An 18,816-nucleotide genomic window follows, 5' to 3' on the forward strand; every position below is an offset into this window, starting at 1 on the left:
TGGGAAGTGGAGCTGATAAAATGGACAGTGAGTGTAGAAACAAGGAGGTGGTTATAATGTTATGGCTGATCAGTGTATGTTATATAAAATCAGTGAGCAGATCTACTACAATAAATTCATTTATTATAAATACTAAACAGATTAAGGCAAAAAAATTTAGGCAAACTAATACATACTACAGATACTGCAAAACCACCATATGAATAACAATCATTCAATTTTAAAATGATGCTGTGTTTATTACCTACCTATAAGAAACATAATTTAAAATTAGTAAAATTACCTCATTTGTTTTGGAATACGTATTTGAACTAAATAGCCACTTCTACCAACACTCCTGTCTAACATTGGTAGAACTTAATACCTTTAAATTCAACATGGAGTCTAGTGATGATCCCACTCCAGCACAAGACTAAAGCAGAATATGCCATTTACTGTATATAATCAGTGATGTAGCAGGTAGTGTGCATTCCACACAGCACTTTATTCTGATCAAGATTTAAGGTGAATGATGAGTCAACATAGCACAAGTAATCCTACTGACTTATCCAGAAGTAAGTCATTGCTAATAAACCTAAGCCACTGATCAATACTTGGTAAATGATGCAGTGTACAGGCATATTTGCTTTTTAAGTGATTCCACAGCCGATTGCATCCTTTATGCATAGCCACACGGAATAAACAGCTGCTAGTGCTTGCTATAACCGCACGGAAACACTACACATACCGGAAAAAATGCTAAATGAGCACAACAGCACTGGCTTTGCATCAGTACTGGCAATGAAGTTTTCCTGATACACTCAGAATGTTATTTAGTTAATCATCCAACCATTTCCTACCAGGCCACAAGAAACAAAACGTATACTAGCATATTAAGAAGGGAGCAAAAATAACCATGGTTTGAATGCATGCAGCTTTGAAATACTATGTAGTACAACACCTCACATTTGTGGGCATAGCCACAAACACATTGATGTTTCTCAGTGTCCGGGCTCTTAATGAGGGCATTGTTCAGTGCGTAAAGGCGATTAGGAAGGAAGGAGGGAAAACAAAGAGGCAAACTGAACCTGAGCACTAGCTTACACGAATGGAAAATATCAGACCAGGGCTTTTGAGCTTCTCCTAAATTAAGAACCTATTTAAAATATTAAAAGTTAATGTAATACTCAACATTTTAACCTAATCTAAATTGCTAGCATCTATGCCACTACCACAGATAGTGTTTAAGGCAAAATTAGCTGTACTGAGGAAAATGTTAAACTTATTTTTTACATTTATAATAAAGGTCTAAGGGTAGTTATTAAAGCTTTTAAACAGTAAAGCAACAGTGTTTCTGTTACCTGAACATTTTGTAGTATGTATGCAGGATCCAACCAACACTACTATGTTGGTAATTCTAGACCATAATATTTTTTTCTCTAAGAATTTGACACATTTAGGCCTAAACTCATGGTTCATGTACATGTTTATTGACAGGGAATCATGCAGGGATGCAGGCTGCACGTGTGTTATTAAATGTAGGACTGGAAAATTTTGGAACTTTGTACAGGTGATGTCATGATTGTGTGAAAGGAACATTAATATGTGGCTTAGATGAGCAAAGATGTGGCAGGTTTTGCTGCTTTGTGAAAAACTTCGTGAGCAAATAGTCAAACAGTTTAAGAACATTTCTAGACCCGATTGCAAAGAATTAAAGAATTTCTTTATTAGTTGTACTGAAGAAAAATGTTAAACTTATTTACTTAAGGCACTGTCGCCTCACAGCAAGAAGGTCCTGGGTTCGATTCCCAGGTGGAGCAGTCCTGGTCCTTGCTGTGTGGAGTTTGCATGTTCTCCCCATGTCTGCGTGGGTTTTCTCTGGGAGTTCTGGTTTCCTCCAACACTCCAAAGACATGCAAGTGAGGTGAATTGGAGATACAGAATTGTCCATGACTGTGTTTGACATTAAACTTAAACTGATAAATCATCAAAATCGTAAAACATGACATTAAAATCCTAATAAATAAATAAAACGTTTAAACAATACATGTTTATTGAAATGTCAGGATTGTGTAAAAGGAACATCAACAAATGGCTTAGTTTAGCAAAGATGTGGCAAGGTTTCACTGTTTTGTGAAAACAAAATCTTTGCAAATCGTCAAACAGTTTAAACACGATTGACACGATTGCAAAGGGCAATATTAAATGCAATATTAACAGTATTAATTGCAAATGACTTTAAATCTCTCAGACAGCACTGCATTAAAAACCAGCTTAATTCAATAACATTCAGAAACACCACCAACCTCCCTGGGCTCAAGTTCATCCAAGATGGACTAACACAAAGTGGACATTTTCAGTTTCAGTCTTTTTTGGAAATAACATTGCGTTCTCTGGGTCATAGAAGAAAAAGAGCCAACCCAATTGTTACCAATGCAAAGTTTAATGGCCAGCATCTGTTGTGGTATGGGGGTTTGTTAGTGCCAGTGAGTTGAGTAACTTGCACATTTTAAAGGCACCATTAATCCTCAGGGTACACATACACATTCAGATGCAGCATATGTTGCTATTCAGACAACTTATTTTTCAGGAAGGTCTCTGCTTGTTTCAGCAAGATAATACTAAGCCACATTCTGCTGTTATTTATTATGTACGAATAGGTAAAATGATTAGTTATTTTCACAACTACAACACTTGGTGTCCCTTGTTTTTAAACGATTACTGAATGTTGATAAAAGGAATGGTTTTGTAACAGTGTTAAACATGCCCCTGTTTCTTTTTGGGTAATGTCTTTAGAACATGTTTCAGCTTTCAAATTTACAATATGTCAATATATACAAAAAACTATGAACTATTAAATAATTTTGTCATTGTATTGTTTTTATTGAATACAGGTCAGAATGGATTTGCAAATCATTGCTGTTTTTAAACTGGGGTTGTAATACTTGTTATCCTTATATATTTAAGCACAACTGGCTAGTCGATGCCAATGATATTCAGCAAAGGAAATCTTTTAAAATGATACCAATGATTGAGCATCTGATCATGTTTTTTATTTTTAATAGATTACGTTTTTAAAAATGTAATAAATGCAGATTTGAATCATTATTGCAGCTAAAAATCCAAGACTAAATAACTTCTATTGTGGATTTATTGCATTTTTACAAAAATAAAGAGACCTGTGGACACCTTTCAGCATCATGATATGTGGTGGATAAGGATTATGATTTTAAAAAAATGCATGCATATGTTTATCAGTCCTCCTTAGGTAAGACTGTCTAGAAGCTAAGAAAATTCAACATTGCTGAGGAGTAAGCATACTGTAACAAGAAAATAACCAGTACACAATACACAATTATTAGAAAAAGAGCAAACATCTGTAGACTTTTCTAAAATCTAATAAAGCACTTGAGTTGGTGTCCAATATAGGAAGAACACTTTAAAGCATTATTATAATAATTATTATATTATAATAATTATTAGTCGTAAAAAGCTTTAAAGCCTGGGCAGTTTGCAATTACTAAGTGAAGAATTAATTGAAATGGTATGAAATGATCTTACTAAGGATGGGAGTGTATCCGCCCATTCTCTGAGGTTTAACAAAAGTTGCATTATGCAACAAAGTAGTGATTTAAAACACATAAGTGAGTCAACCACAGGATGGTGTAAAAAGAAAATAATGATAAATTGTGTTTTGAAATGACCAGACTCCATACTCAAACCCAGTTGAGATGAAACCCAATATATGACCTACAGGGTTCTTAATGCAAACAAACCTAAGTCTAAAATTACATGCATTGTTATTGTTGCTGAATAGTTGTAGTTCTACATGCTATTAAATACTGTACAGTAAATAAAGGGGTGTTATTATTTTTAGGCAGAATGTACACACATAGGCAATTGACCATTAGCTTGTTTGACATCCCATGGCCATTTATATGTAGGAAACTGGAGTACTCAGAACCCTGGCATATGTGACACACTACATCTGCTCAACCATCAAGCAATATGTGGACAAGCTGTTAATTACAGTAAAAATCTGAGCTATCATGACATTTTTAGAGTGGAACATTTTCACAGGAATCCATTACTGGCCAGTGAAAATGAAATGAGCAAAAGCCCAACCAAAGAAACTGTTAATGTGATCAAAGTAAATTGCAATCATAATCTGAGGTTTTTATTGTTTACTAAAAGTAATATGCTTAGGTCATCGAAACACATGCTATAGCACATTCAATCAGTAACATAAATCACTATATAGCAACACACACATATATGGCCAAAAGTATGTGGACACCCCTCCTAATTCTTATTTTCAGGTGTATAGCAACACATATTGCTAAAGGGTGTATAAACCAATTACATAAAATGATTAATATATTTAACTTTCTGACAACAGTTTGGGAAAGACCTTTCTCTTTTCTAGCATGACTGTGCCACTGTGCACAAGGCAATTTTTCATAAAGGACATGAATTGACAAATTTGGTGTGAAGGACCTTAGGTGGTCTTCAAAGAGCCTTGATTACAACCCAGTTAATGACCTTCTCCATTCATAAATGTCAGTTCTCTTTTGACTGAATGGGCACAAACATTCCCACAGTCACTTTTCAATATTTACTAACTCAATATTAATGCAATGGTATTAGAATGGAATATCCACCAAGCTCATGATAAGCCAAAAACAGGCTTTTGACCATATTGTGTATGTTTTAACTACCAAGCCATATTCCTACATTTCATCTGGGCAAATTTTCTTTGTGATCTTTAAAAACAATGTGATGTCAATGTAAGGACCAAGCAGCTGTATTAATGGTCACAGTTGAGTGCAAGGTATGTTTTTTTGCATTATAAGCTGACTGCTGGACATTGGATAAGGCCAAATTCAATAATACACATCTCACAAAACTGAAAAATGTAAATTTTAGTAAATGGTAAAGGAAATTGTTTAATAATGATATAATTACATTTTTATTAAACGAATCATTAATGAGCGAGTAATGTCTTTCCAAAAACCACTAACAATTCTATCATTACAACTGTGTCAGTTAAAATAAGTCACAACAACAGAAAATCAGTTAGGTGCATGTGCTTGAATCCAGGAAAGAAAATTTAAACTTAGAACAAGGACAGGAAACACAACACCCACAGTTATAGTAAACATTACCAAATGCACCAGGGTTGCCAGATTTCAACTATGGAAAGATGTTCAAGAAGGCACAAGAACCTGTGGTTATGCCCCAGCATAGATGTAAGAAATTGATAACAGTAGTTTATCTAACTGGTGACTGTATGCTATATAAGACTTGATTAAAGTGCTACAACACATTCAACCATTAAATACATTTATCTTGGTTTATGTTTGTATGTGACATTAGCTTTTTGGATCATTTAAAGTTGATTTTTAATAGGGCCACAGGGCTCTGTTGTCGTGTAATTAATCTTTAAGAGAATTGAACTGAAATGTGTACGGAACAGTGAGCTTACTCTAATAAAACCATGCACTTGGGTTTTGAGAACTTAAGAGGTCTGAGGATTAAGATCACTGAAGGACTGTAGACTCATAAAGCTTAGCAGTCTGTGTGTAACTCGTGATTCAACTGCTCAACTCTTTCAACACACACACTTACACATACACACCTACCTGATAATCCAACAAACAGCTGAGGAACGACCCCAAATTCCACCAGAATCGTTCCAGCGCTGGTACGTTACTGGCGCTTTACATTATAGCTTATGGCGCTACCATGTGGTTAAAACATGCATAGTGTCCAGCAGTGCTCGAAAGTCAACATTGCTAAAAAGCTGCAATTGCGGCATTTAGCAGACGCTTTTTATTCAGAGCGTCTTACAGTTGTGACTTAATACACTTAAAGAAGCAAATGGGGGTCAAGGGCCTTGTCAGGGGCCAACATTGGCTCATTGGCGGAGGAGAAGCTCGAATCAGCGACCTTGTGATTACTAGTCATGTACCTTAAATACTGTTATGTAAATTTAAGTAGATTCGAACATTAAAAGTGTTAACAAGCATCGTATCGGACACAACACACTTTGTTTGGCCAAGAACCACCATTAATACATTAACTATTTTAAATTATCACAAAAAAAAAAACATTACAAACGAAACAAACTGGTACTACATCGACCAAATTACTTCTTATGTACTATTCCGCCCCAGCCTGTGAGCCTGCGCCGAACGATACCGAGCTGTGATAGTCAAAAATGAATTTGACTTGGTAAAACCTTTATCCTGTTCAGGGTCGCGGTTGGTCAAGCACTTTCCGTAAACGCTGGATGTAAGGCAGGAATGCACACTAGACAGTCGATCCATTTCAGCGCACCACACAATCACACAATATACCAATGTATTCACTTGCACAATTTAGAATAGACAATTCACTTTCAGTGTTTTGGAGATGGTAAAACCTAAATACAACCAAAACTCGGATGAGAAAACATGCCAAACTCCATGTAGAACGTAATCAGAGATCAAAACTAGGCCCTAAGAACACATCATCTTGAAAAGGCTGTCCCAAAAGTCAAATTTTAACCTTTTTAGCCCTTCTAAAATTAGTATGGTGTGTGCTTTTAGTCATTGCATCATTATTTTTATAGTAGCAGAGTATATCGTTTATTCTACTCTTTGGCAATTATTGAACCCCCACAAAATACCTTATTCAGTCAACCACTTTATCCTTGTCAAGGTTGCAGCAGGCACAGTTCCACAGGGAAACACTGGGCTCAAGGTTAGTGCGTCCATTGAGCTACTACTGTCGAACGTTCATTTCTTGGTACTGCTGTCAGTTTAATAAAGCATGTTTTTGTTTTATTACATTTTACAAAATGTCCCAACTTTTTCAGACACAGGGTTTGTATGTTTATTTAAAAAATAAGTGATTTAAGCTTATCATAATAGCTAGGGCTATTTGTGTAATAGGTAGCTCCTCGTGCTTTCATGTACATATTGATATTGATATATTGATAATATATGTCTAGATGTATTTCGGTTTGGTGATTCATTGGTGAAGCTTGGTGTGGTAGCTGCGCTGATAATGATTTTTAAGCCCTTAAAACATAGATCAATGTGTATTATGTGTCTAACATGCATATACAAAATAAGTTAAGGCATGGGCTGACAGAAAAACAATTTTCAGCCAAGGACAAAGAAAATCAGAGACAAAGTCTTTAAATCTAGTCCCAAGGGAGGCTTTAATGCACAGTATTAAACACTAGGGATACATACACAGTTCCACTCACACACCCTGTAGCAAACCACCCACAGATACACTTTGCATGTAGAAATTCCCTTCCCCCCCCATTCAAAGCCCTTTAAACAATCACATTTTCAAGTCTGAATCTATACAAGTAACTAATAAAAAAACTAATACAATTAAAATCAACTAGTTACACAAAACTACAAAAAGCACATACAGAATGTGTAGAATATGGCTTCATCATTACATTTTGAATTAAACACAACATGGCATGATCAACAAACTGCATGAATAAGGACTTAATAGAAATTTGAGCCAGGACAGAAGCAACACATTTTTTCTGTACCACACAATGTCCAGATAGACTGTTCTTTAGGCCTTGTACACAAGGTTTTTAAGGATCTGTGCCCAAAACAACAGGGAGCTTTCGATCTAAATATTCATCAGATGCAACCAAGACATGCTCTACCTACACCAAAACTGTTTTGAGGAAAAAAACATCAGAGACCATTAAAGATCTATAAATGGTTTTTGATGCTTGAGTGTTTAAAATTATGCTCACTACTATATAACCACACTAAACACTTAAACACAAGGTTTCTACCAGTCATTATGGGAAAAAAACATGTCAGCTATGCTGATTGGCCACATTAAGACCTTTGGAATTATGCATACACCTAATGACTTAGTTTGGCTGAAGATAGTGGAAATGTATAAATGTGTGTTGCCAGACATTTCAGTGCAATGGAATGGCAAAAACTACCCAGGATTGGTCCCAGTGGGGAAGAGTAATAAACGTCTGGCACAGTGTGATGATCCAAACTTTAACATTACAACTTCTGAAAAGACAAAGGTAAAATTTTGATAGAGGAAAAGTAATTTGGACAGTCAAAGCTTAGTGCAGATAGAGCATTGGGCCATACTGTAATTGCATATTGCTCTTACGCAAGAGGCCTAAATAACTGCGAGTTGTTTGATTGTGCCTTGTGGGTATTTATGGTGGTAATCCCTCTGATCGAGCTGGTTTGAAACAGTGTGGTTATTGCGCTGGCAGTGCCTGGGCATCAGAGAGAAGGTGAAGAGCATCAGTCAGCGCTGACCTGCGTGCTGACCTGGCCATCAGCCGTCTGGCTCGTTGACTGAATGAACATGGGCTGAGTCAGCTCCTGCCCCACTGGCATCGTTACCTGCTGGATCTGATACAACTGCTGCAAAGTCAAGAGACACAGACAGAGATGCAAAAATTGAGAATACAAATATGATGGGGGGTTTAATGTCTCACTTCCACAACTGCTAAATCTTTAAAGGTAATACATCAGAATTAGAATTACACATCTACCACAGAAAAAAAACTTGTTCTGTATCCAGGTAGCACAGCTTTATTGAATATGATGGCAGCTGGGACCAGACATACACATGGCACTTCATTGGTCTGGTGACATCTGCTGGTAACCGTATGACTGCTCCCTAAACTACATTTGCTTCATAAAATAAAAACATGAAGCTTATGATACAATCAAAAAAGAAATGCTGTTGCAAATTATGAAGAGAATAACTGTTTAAGATAATGTTTATTTCCTTTAAGAATGCTTTTAAAGTATCATTTGACCAATAATATATCTTTTGCACCATGTTGTACAAAATACTTATTTTGCTTTCATTTTACTTTGCAATCATGAAAAATCTGGAAAACGGCTCCATAGCTCCATTCTCTACTATGTACATAGATTGTCCTATATATAAATAATACAACCCATACATGTATTTAAAATGGTAAAAGCTTTCTATTCATCAAGGGGACCAGACAAATATCCACACAAGGCTAAAATTACATCTAAGTACGAAGTTTCCGCACTTTTTTTTAAAACTCTATTTATTAAGAATTTCAAACACACGACATCACTTTTCTACAGTCACTTTCCGATGCATTTTTTCCAGCATCGTACTAACTTTTAATGCCATCAGCAAATAATTTGAGTGCATAGCCACTGATGCACTGCTGATTTCACATCATCACATGAAAATCTTCTTCCTCTTAAAGCTTCTTTGAGCGATCCAAAAAGGTGGAAATCAGATGACACTAAATCCACACTATAAGCTCTCTCAGTCACGACCAATTACTACTCCTCCCACCCTCACCGTTTCCAACCAAAATATAAAAGTGCGGAAACTTTTTGAAGATCCCTCGTATTAATATTTGGACATTTAATCCCAATAAATAATGCACAGCAATGTTCAAACATAACTGCACGAAGAAAAAGGTTAATTTTTGTGCATCACATGCAGTTGCAAACGGAAATTCAACCCCAACAAAAGAATTAGGATTTATAATAGAAAATGTTTCTGCAGAGCAAGATGAAGTATGCTTTCTTGTTCTCAAATTTGCACTTAGAAAATCTTTAGTAGGGCTTACAGAAAGTGGCTACAGTACAAAAACCATCAAACCTCAATGAGCTGGAAGCTTTTACACAAGAAAAATTGGTTAAGATTTTACAAGAGAAGTTTCGGAAACTCAAAAAATTGCTCAATAGGGGTTATCAAAGCAAAAATAATAGTGCTCAAGGACATCCGTCAACAGAACTATGCTTTTCATTTAAACTCAAAATTAAGTTGTTTGCTTGTATGAATCTCTAAACATTCTGTTTACTGAGATGTCTTTTTATATCTTTTCATTTAATTCTATACACATCACCAGTTAAGGTGAGGAGAGAATATTTGATTTCAGCTGTAGATATAAAACAAATCATTTTACATTTTACAAATCATTTTACAAATAAAACATTTTACATTTAAATGGAATCATCAGTAAGGAGAAGTCAGGGACTAATAAACATTAAAAACTGCACAGGCCCAATAAGAATTGTGATTTTAAAAAGAAACAGAGAAATAATGAAGTAATGTGACCAAGTAATGTGAATGTGGTCCTTACCTGACCATCAGTGAACTGACTGAACTGCTGTTGTCCTTGCTGCACTTCTGTTTGTGATATCTGCCAACAGATTTAGCAAAATTATTCATATGTTCCTGTTCTGTGTGAAAGGTATCCTGATAAAAGCAATAATGTGGTCTAATTTTAAAAGGACTGTATGTACAGTAGACTGTATGCACTAGCAGTAGAACAAATACATCAAGTGAAACGATAGTTTTGGTGTATATACAATACATTTGTGCCTTAAAATCGATGCTTTACCTGCTGAGTGTTGGTTGCGAGTGTGTGTATTTGTCCTTGAACTACCTGTGTTCCTGAAATTGGCTGAGCTAGGCGGATGTACTGCAGCCCTCCTGTATTCAGCTGCACCTGCAAGATCACCATCAACAGGAGAAGAATGTAAGCACATACAATATCATTTAAATTTTTTCTTTAAGAGAAAGAGTCTAAACAATCTTAGCTGGGGTATTAATGTTTAGGGCAATGATAAAAATATACATGATGATATAATAAGTGTTGATAGTATTTTTTCCTGTCAAACAACATTCAAAAACTGCAGTAGCTCAAAAGACACAAATTAAGTAGCTGATTTAAAGTTTACAGAAAACATTAGAATAAAAAAAATCCTTTAGATAAAACCAGTGGCACTGAAAAGCATATTGGTGCTGCCCTTACAGGGATCTGCTGAATCTCTCCTGTGTTGGTGATGATCTGCTGCATGACTTGCATGGTCTGGCCGGTCGGCTGCACCGGCTGGGCCTGAGCCTGCCCCTGCGCAGCCGCCTGCACTATCTGCACCTGCTGGCCCTCACCCACCTGCATGGTCACTGGAGCGCTCTATGGCAGACAGACAGGACACAAGAAAGAAGCGGGACAGTGCGAGTGAGGCTTATGAGCGATAAGCTTGTCAGCACACCAAGCATACTTCATAGAACATTTTGCCCTGTGCAGCAGCACGCTGATTCAGCCTGCTCCTTTCCATGGTGATACTAAAGCTAACAGAACAACCTGTTTTGTACAGCACAGTGAAAAAGCACAGAAAAGGGATGCAAGAGATAGGATAGAGGAGTCAGGAAAGTTTGTGACACCTGTGCTCTTACAGCAAGTGAGGAAACCTAGACAGCAAATCACCCAACTGTGAAAGGTGATCAGTTAACCGTTCAGATAAGGACACCAGATACACAAGAGCAGTTTATCCAGCAGCCTGGCATGATCTGCTGCTGCAGCCTCATGCTGTATTAATTAAACAAAATATACAACATATAAAGGCTAATTTAAGTGAAAATTAACTGATCCGATCACGATTTACAAAACATTTAATGACCATTCAGTGCCACGACAGTGAAATGATAGTATGTGATGTATCAGGTGCAGCAGTGTTGTTGGAATTTTAAGCACCTTATTGTCAATGCAGGGAGAAGAATAGCGCTTTAAAAAAATTCAAAACCACCAGCATCCTGTGATTAGAACATCTTCACTGATAAACTATCAGAAAAAGATTAACACATGTTGTGCATGACAAAGTAGATAGCTCTTGTTTCCAACTGGACACTTAAAACGAGGTAACAGGGTATTTGTTTCTTATAACCAGACAAGTATTAACACTGCTGCTCTTGACACAGTTACTCCAGAACAAACACTACCTAAATGTGACAAGATGTACAGCGGAACATATGGGCTACAGTTGGTTTGTTTGTTTTTAGAATGCCATGTTTTCACATTTGTGATATTCATGGCAGAAATCTGTGTTTTGTGCTTGTTGTATATGTATTATTTATATGAACTTGTATTATATGTTTGCACTTAGTCCTACATTATTGAGCAATTTGAGGATTATTTCTGTATTATAGCAACAGTTGGTAACAGTATACCCACAAGGTTCATCTGCATGGTAAATGTAGCTTAATAATAATAAATGCAAGTACCAGACAGGTATACATAATAAAAAGCTCAGTAAGTGTATATAGTGATTAGAAAGCCATATTAATTTTTGTATAACCATTCTGCGGGCTACTAACTTAAAGAGCTAAAACCAAGCATGGACTTCTTTAGGCTGAGCCAGTCTTTGCCATCGCAATGTCATGCTTATACTCAGAAAAAAACAGGGTTAATAACGCTTTTTTTGACTCCCTGGCACAAATGGATAAACCATTAGACGGCCCTATTCCATATTGTATTAATATTAAAGTACTGGCGGTGTTACAGTTTGTTAGGGGTATAAAAGGAGCACAGGGCATAACCCTTAGAAAAGAGAAGGTGCAATATTAGGGACAGTTAAGGCACTGGTTGGGGTCTAAATAGTTTACCGTGATGGGAGTATCTTGTGACTGAGCTACCTGCACCTGCTGTAGCTGCTGCATGGTGGCCCCCTGCAACACCTAAGAATGAACACATGGCAAAGGGAAAACACATAGAGACAGAGCAATAAGCACATGCAAAGCAAACAGTAAGGGACTTCACTCAGAGACCAAACATGCAGAGAGTAACAGCAAAAAAATTGTCTTTATAACAAATAAACAGAGCGGAAGCTGGTTAAATGAGCCAAAGTATTTAGGCACAGGTGTTACTGGGAAAAAGATGCATGGGGATGAATGATAGCAGTACAGCCACACAAAAGAGTGACAATTTGCACCTTTTTCAAGATGTAAATTAAAAGAATTAACACTGACAAGCATTGTATCACATTGTATCACCTCTTATTGATCCTTAGGGGGAAAACATACACTGCAGTAGCCATTTTCAGTTTAAAAAACTATAGCACATGACTAGATTTTGAACTTTTTAGAGGAAGTGATGATCACTGATGGTCTGTAACGCGTTACTTAGTTACTCTAATCTGACCACATTTTTCAGTAACGAGTAATCTAACGCGTTACTATTTCCAATCCAGTAATCAGATTAAAGTTACTTATCCAACTTATTGTGCGTTACTATTTTTGTCATTTTCCTTAGTGAAAAGATATTTTTGCTTTCTTCTTGGCAGGGGCGGAGCCAGGGGGTGGCCAGTGGTTGCCATGGCCACCATAAAGTAATCTTCGGCCCCCCCCCAGCCCCCCACCACCGCTTTGCCGGCCATTTTTTTGCGGAAGCATTTCTGCAGGCAGGAGCAGCGCACCTCAGATGAGTAGTTCTTCACCAAAACAGTGCAGTAATACACTCAACATAAATGTCAACCACCAACACAATTGCAGAAGTAGTACTATTTAGTAGTATTCGTGGCGCGCTACGAGTAAAAGCGCAAGCTGGCTCTGCGCATTCCAGTGTTGCCAGATTGGGCGATTATCCGCCAAATTGGGCGGATTTAGTTGGAAAACAATTTAATAGCAGGTAAATAACACTTCTATTTAAAAGAAAATCTTCCGTTTTAAGAAGCTCCAGCATTGTAGAAGGCTATTAAAAGTAAAGTCAATTTTCAATGCTGATTTAGTGTAAGTGTTGGTCAGTCTGTATCATATTCTTGAAAGAAAATTTAAATTTGTTTTCCATGTATTCACACTAGCATGTTCTGGGATTCAATTGAGTCTCATCAGTACACACAAGTTGGCAGCCAAATGATAAAGTATTGCAAAGGAATATCTTTGAAATATTCCGCATTATATCACTAATAAAGTAACTTGTAATCTAACTTAGTTACTTTTAAAATCAAGTAATTCATAAAGTAACTAAGTTACTTTTTAAAGGAGTAATCAGTAATCAGATTACTTTTTCAAGGTAACTATGCCATCACTGGTGATGATATGGTATAACATAATTTAAACTGCATCATAACATTACTGAAACGATTTGATCTAGTTAAAGTAAATTACCGACACAGCTGCTGTAAATCCCATAGCCGTTCTCTACATATGCTAGGCTGAGGATTTTACCTGCCGAGTTAAATGTTTTTGGCACCATACAATATTAGATGCAATATGACTGCATAATGTAAAACATGATATTAAATTTTAATTCAGTTACATTTTGGATATAGCTGTTGGATATTGAATGACAGGTCAGAACCTGATTAGATTACACTAATCAATTCTGCACTAGAACTGCTGAGCTTAAGATGGACATGACTGATCTATAAAAAAATTACGTAAAGTATATTTTTGTATATTTTGTATATTTACATTTAATTTATGATTCAGCTTTTTACACCATTTTTAGTTTCTAGTTTGTAACCAGCATAACCAGATATGAAGTTAGCATAATCATATCTTTTCTAGCCTATACACAGCCTACTATTTAATAATTACAAACATTTGACAGTTTCTATGATGAATCATTCAGAATTTTTGCATGCATATGTAATAAAAATAAGTATTAATTTATAGTTAGGACAGAGTATCTAGTCTGAAAATACCAAAAATGTGATGTTGGGGTGGACTATGGATTAACAGTGACCTGATTAATTGGTGCCCTGACCAGGGTATTCTTGCCTTCTGCTTAGTGTCTCACAGTGGAACAGGACCAGCTGTGAACCTGACCAGGATAAAGCAGTTGATGAAAATGAAACGGGTAAAAAAATGACTGTATACTATTAATCATTTAAAAATGCTATGTAAACAAATGTTATTGAGAATTTTTAAATTAATATTTTATTGTTTATTAATATTATATTAATAATAAAATAAATTAATATCTTAATATTCTACCACTTATAATTTAATAATCAAGTAAATAATTAATAATAATAATAAATAGGCAATTAAATTATTGCTAAACCTATTATATTAGTAATTAAATTCCATCTAATTAATTTGCAAAGATTTTAGCACTTTAGCACAAAAAAGAAATGCATAATCATAACCGTCAAAAAAGCTTTTTCTTTCGTTTTAGATCACGAGCGTAAAAAGTCTTGATTTTGTTTAGAATCAGGCTTAATCTGGAGTGTGTGCTGTGCTTGATGGTTTAAAAAAGTAAACGCTTTGCAGGCATGCTTCTCTCTATTATTTTCTGTCCATCTATCCACTCATCTCATTGATCTTCCTGTGACCCCTCCCTTCCTCCCTCCCACCCTTCTCTTGTTCCATTGCTTGTTCTTGGATGTCCCAAGTGCTTTAGAAGGTGACTGCAGCAGCACTGTGTCCAGGTCTGACAAGTCAGCGAATTACAGACCTGCTGAAGCAGCACTGACCCTCAGACGGAATGAGGTCCAGCACTAAAGGAGCAGATTGAGTAGTGGTTGAATGAAGCTGAATTAGAATAAAGACAAGGGCCGAGGGATTGGGAGACAGAAAGACTGAAAGTGAAAGGGCTCTGTAAAAGGTAGAAGAAACTGTGAGTGAATCAAAAGGCTGTGTAAGTGAGAATGGAGAAAGAGGATTGGGTGTGATGGAGACGGGGATGCACTGCCAAACAGAAAGTGAATACAACTGAAGAGAATAGAGAAAGAAGCCAGAGGAGCAGGGGCGCAGAGTTCACACTCCAAGACTGGGCTGACATTACACCGAGGAGAAAGGAAGTGACTGAATTCTGTACTGGTACTTGATAAGAAAGTGTAAACCACACGTCTCATCATCCACAGTTAAAGCATGGATCGAATGATTAAACGGGGATGAAACTATCCTTGCTTGGTTTAACAAAGTCTAAAGTACTGTATGATACAACAATCATAAATACGTGGATTTGAATACAGCCAGAAAGCGCATGTTTGTGCAGTCAAAGTCATGCGACTTGTGCCCTGACAACTGGCCACAAAATTTGAAAACTAAACGCAGATAATGGTGCGGTGCCTCTGCTGTTCACTAATGATACGAGCAGTCAAAGTAAGTTCATGCTGTATGCTTTATGTTATCTGTCAGCTATAGTTTTGAGAACTTGAAAACTATAATTTACAATGAACTCCCAAGAATCCTATTTTTTTTCTTTTGGCGCCATAGCAGACCTGATACACATACCAGACTTAACACAGGTTCCTGGCACAACCCTCCGAAAGCACCCTGACAAGTGCACCTCTCACTGGCTAGGCTGTTTCGGCCTCTACCTTAGACGCCATCCAATCATGTCCGTGCAGATGCCTGACAGACCCGCTGGCAGCGTATCTGAGATTTAAACCCTGGATTCCTTGATCTGTGTCGTAGTGGGCTAGTGTACTTTACCGCTACGCCACCCAAGCGACCCGCTGTCACTTATGAGAAATAATACAAATGTAAATAATGTTAATTTATCTATTTATTTATTATTATTTTAACGCCATGTTTTACACACTTTGGTTACATTAATGACAGGACAGGTAATTACTGTTTACAGAAGATTCATCAGTTCAAGTCATGGACAATTTTGTATCTCCAATTCACCTCACTTGCACGTCTTTGGACTGTGGGAGGAAACCGGAGCTCCTGGAGGAAACACAAGAAGACGCAGGGAGAACATGCAGACTCCACACAGAAAAGACCCTGACCACTCCACCTGGGAATCAAACCCAGGACCTTTTTGTTGTGAGGTGACAGTGCTACCCATGTGCCACCCAAATAATGTAAATAATGCCAAAGCCTATTTACATTATTTACATACCTTTTAAAAGACACTTTTACTAATGCTTGAGAGAGTGTTTCTGTTAAAGCCAATGTTAAAACAAGAGTGCTGGCATAGCACACTATTTTGGTGTAATTCATAGCCAACTTCTTGTTGGAGATCTTCCCTGGCCCTAAGACTAGTTCTTTTGTCACTACGCCATGATAATTTACACTGCAAGTGTGAGACTATTTTTTTCTGTAACGGTTCACTGTGTGTACTGTAAGTTTAACAAGGCCCATCAAAAAATAATAATTATAATAAAAAATTTAATTACCTGGCCTTGCTGGGGCTGGGCGATAATTATTTGGCCTGGTTGAATAGTGGTGGCGGTGGGTGTTGCCACCTGCTGGCCTTGTTGCTGGCCTTGCACCTGTACGGCTCCAGGCTGCTGTGCCAGCGTGAAGTAGTACTGCACTGGCTCTGTTGAGGCTACAGTCTGACGAACCTCCTCCTACACACACACACACACACACACACAGAATAAAGCTATCACTGGCTTACATCTCCATGAATTATTTTAACACTGTAATACTAGAGGAGGAACTTGAATAAATAACTAATAGGAATGGCTAGGCAGAGTAATGTGAGAGTAGAACACACACATTCATGATGTAGACCAAGTCTGAGAATTGATGAGCCTTGCACTGAGTAAGTTCTTTTAAGTTCCTCAGTACATGTCATTTAGATTAAGAAGGAATTGCTTAGGAATTGATTAGCTGATGAGGTGTGTCAGTTATGTTGAACACTTGAACATCTGCAGGGTAGTGGACCTCCAGGACTAGAGTTAAGAAACCCCAGGTTAGATATGCAGGTTTTCATGTTATTTTTTAAATTAAGCTCTTCAATGTTCACCATGTAGCTAAACTTTTACTAAATGCTGAAACATTGCAAAACTTGCTCTGCTTTATATATTTTACATAACAGTCATGGTTCCCAAAGTGCAGAGGAAATGCTATACTAGAGCTCCTCCAGTAGCAGTCAAGTTCTTGTGCTGAATAATTTCGGTTCATTTTGTTTCTTTACTGTAATATTCATGTAATATGGACAGTGGTAGCCTAGTGGGTACATCTTTGGGCTAGTAAATGAACAATTGAGAGTTCATATCCCAGTTCCACCATGCAGTCACTGTTGGGCCCTTAACCCTCTCTGCTCCAGGGGCGTCGTGCAACGGCTGACCCTGTGCTCTGACCAGCTTCCTAACAAGCTGAGATATGCGAAGAAAAAATTTCGTTGTTCTGTACACGTACTGTATAAGTGACAAATAAAATTCAAAATAACTCTGGCCACTTACTGCTTCAAACAGTATTTTATATAATAGATAGTATCATTCATTTTTATGCAAACATAAAAGGTACCATAAAAGGTTTGCTGAAAAAAACCCCAAAATAAAACGTAGATTCATTTGTGACAAGGAGCGTAAACACCCCTCTCCCAGCTTTGCCATTTTACAGCTGAGAGTGTAGGATGTTTACACACCTGCTCACACATGCAACCGCACAAACAGGACCTCAGTACCATGATCCGTGTCCTGTGACCTGACGAGTAACACTTCTGTGTAACAAATGTGGATCCAGCCTCTGCAGTTCAGGGGAAGCTGGACGTTGCAAACATCCGACTGAAAGCCTTCTCTGTGCCTACCACCAGCTTCCAGTCAAGGATGTTTACAGCACCTTCAAGCTACCAGCAGCGGTGTTGCATAAAGCTCTTCTTCTTGAGCGACCTTTCTATCTTTCAGCCAGTTTACACTATTTAATTAATGAACATCTGTCACCAACGCTAAATTTACCACACCTGTCGTTTAGGCGGCTTAAGGTCGTCTCTTGGAACAATGTCGATTAGGAAGTCAAACTGGTCAAACTTGGTGATGGCCATGGCTATGTCATTTCTCTGCAAAAGAAAAAGGAATGAGAGTTTAAAAAAGGCACAATCATGTCTGGCATTTTGCATAACTTGCTTACAGTATCTGCTTAGTTACTGTGAAATTAAAATCATCTCTTTTTTTCTTTGAACTGGATATGAACAAACAAGCCTTTTGATATACTATAAGTTTGTGTATTTAGTTTTGCACTGGAGCTATAAACTAAACGTCACCAACGTGAAATGGAAATCTGCCACCCAATCATTGTGATGGATGAGAAACTTCCCTCAAAACAAGATTACTACAGAGCTCTGACAGACCACCAACAGCATTCATG

General features: G+C 37.2%; 1 protein-coding gene across 4 annotated transcripts in view; it reads right to left on the minus strand.

Moving 5' to 3' along the window:
• Positions 1 to 7,161: 7,161 nt before the first annotated feature.
• nfyc (nuclear transcription factor Y, gamma) overlaps positions 7,162 to 18,816 on the minus strand; it is a 33,938-nt gene continuing 22,283 nt past the window's right edge. For 3 of the 4 annotated variants that reach the window (XM_063013915.1, XM_063013923.1, XM_063013906.1), the window contains exons 5-11: positions 18,413 to 18,508; positions 16,896 to 17,072; positions 12,427 to 12,498; positions 10,796 to 10,957; positions 10,427 to 10,489; positions 10,121 to 10,180; positions 7,162 to 8,399 (exon numbers count right to left, since the gene is read on the minus strand). In XM_063013915.1, coding sequence (XP_062869985.1) covers positions 8,277 to 8,399; positions 10,121 to 10,180; positions 10,427 to 10,489; positions 10,796 to 10,957; positions 12,427 to 12,498; positions 16,896 to 17,072; positions 18,413 to 18,508 — 753 coding nt within the window. In that variant the 3' untranslated portion in view covers positions 7,162 to 8,276. The remainder of the gene's footprint in view (positions 8,400 to 10,120; positions 10,181 to 10,426; positions 10,490 to 10,795; positions 10,958 to 12,426; positions 12,499 to 16,895; positions 17,073 to 18,412; positions 18,509 to 18,816) is intronic. The other variant, XM_063013933.1, reaches the window with a different exon arrangement.

The sequence above is a fragment of the Trichomycterus rosablanca genome, chromosome 2 (genome assembly GCF_030014385.1).
Source record: "Trichomycterus rosablanca isolate fTriRos1 chromosome 2, fTriRos1.hap1, whole genome shotgun sequence".
NCBI lineage: Eukaryota > Metazoa > Chordata > Actinopteri > Siluriformes > Trichomycteridae > Trichomycterus > Trichomycterus rosablanca.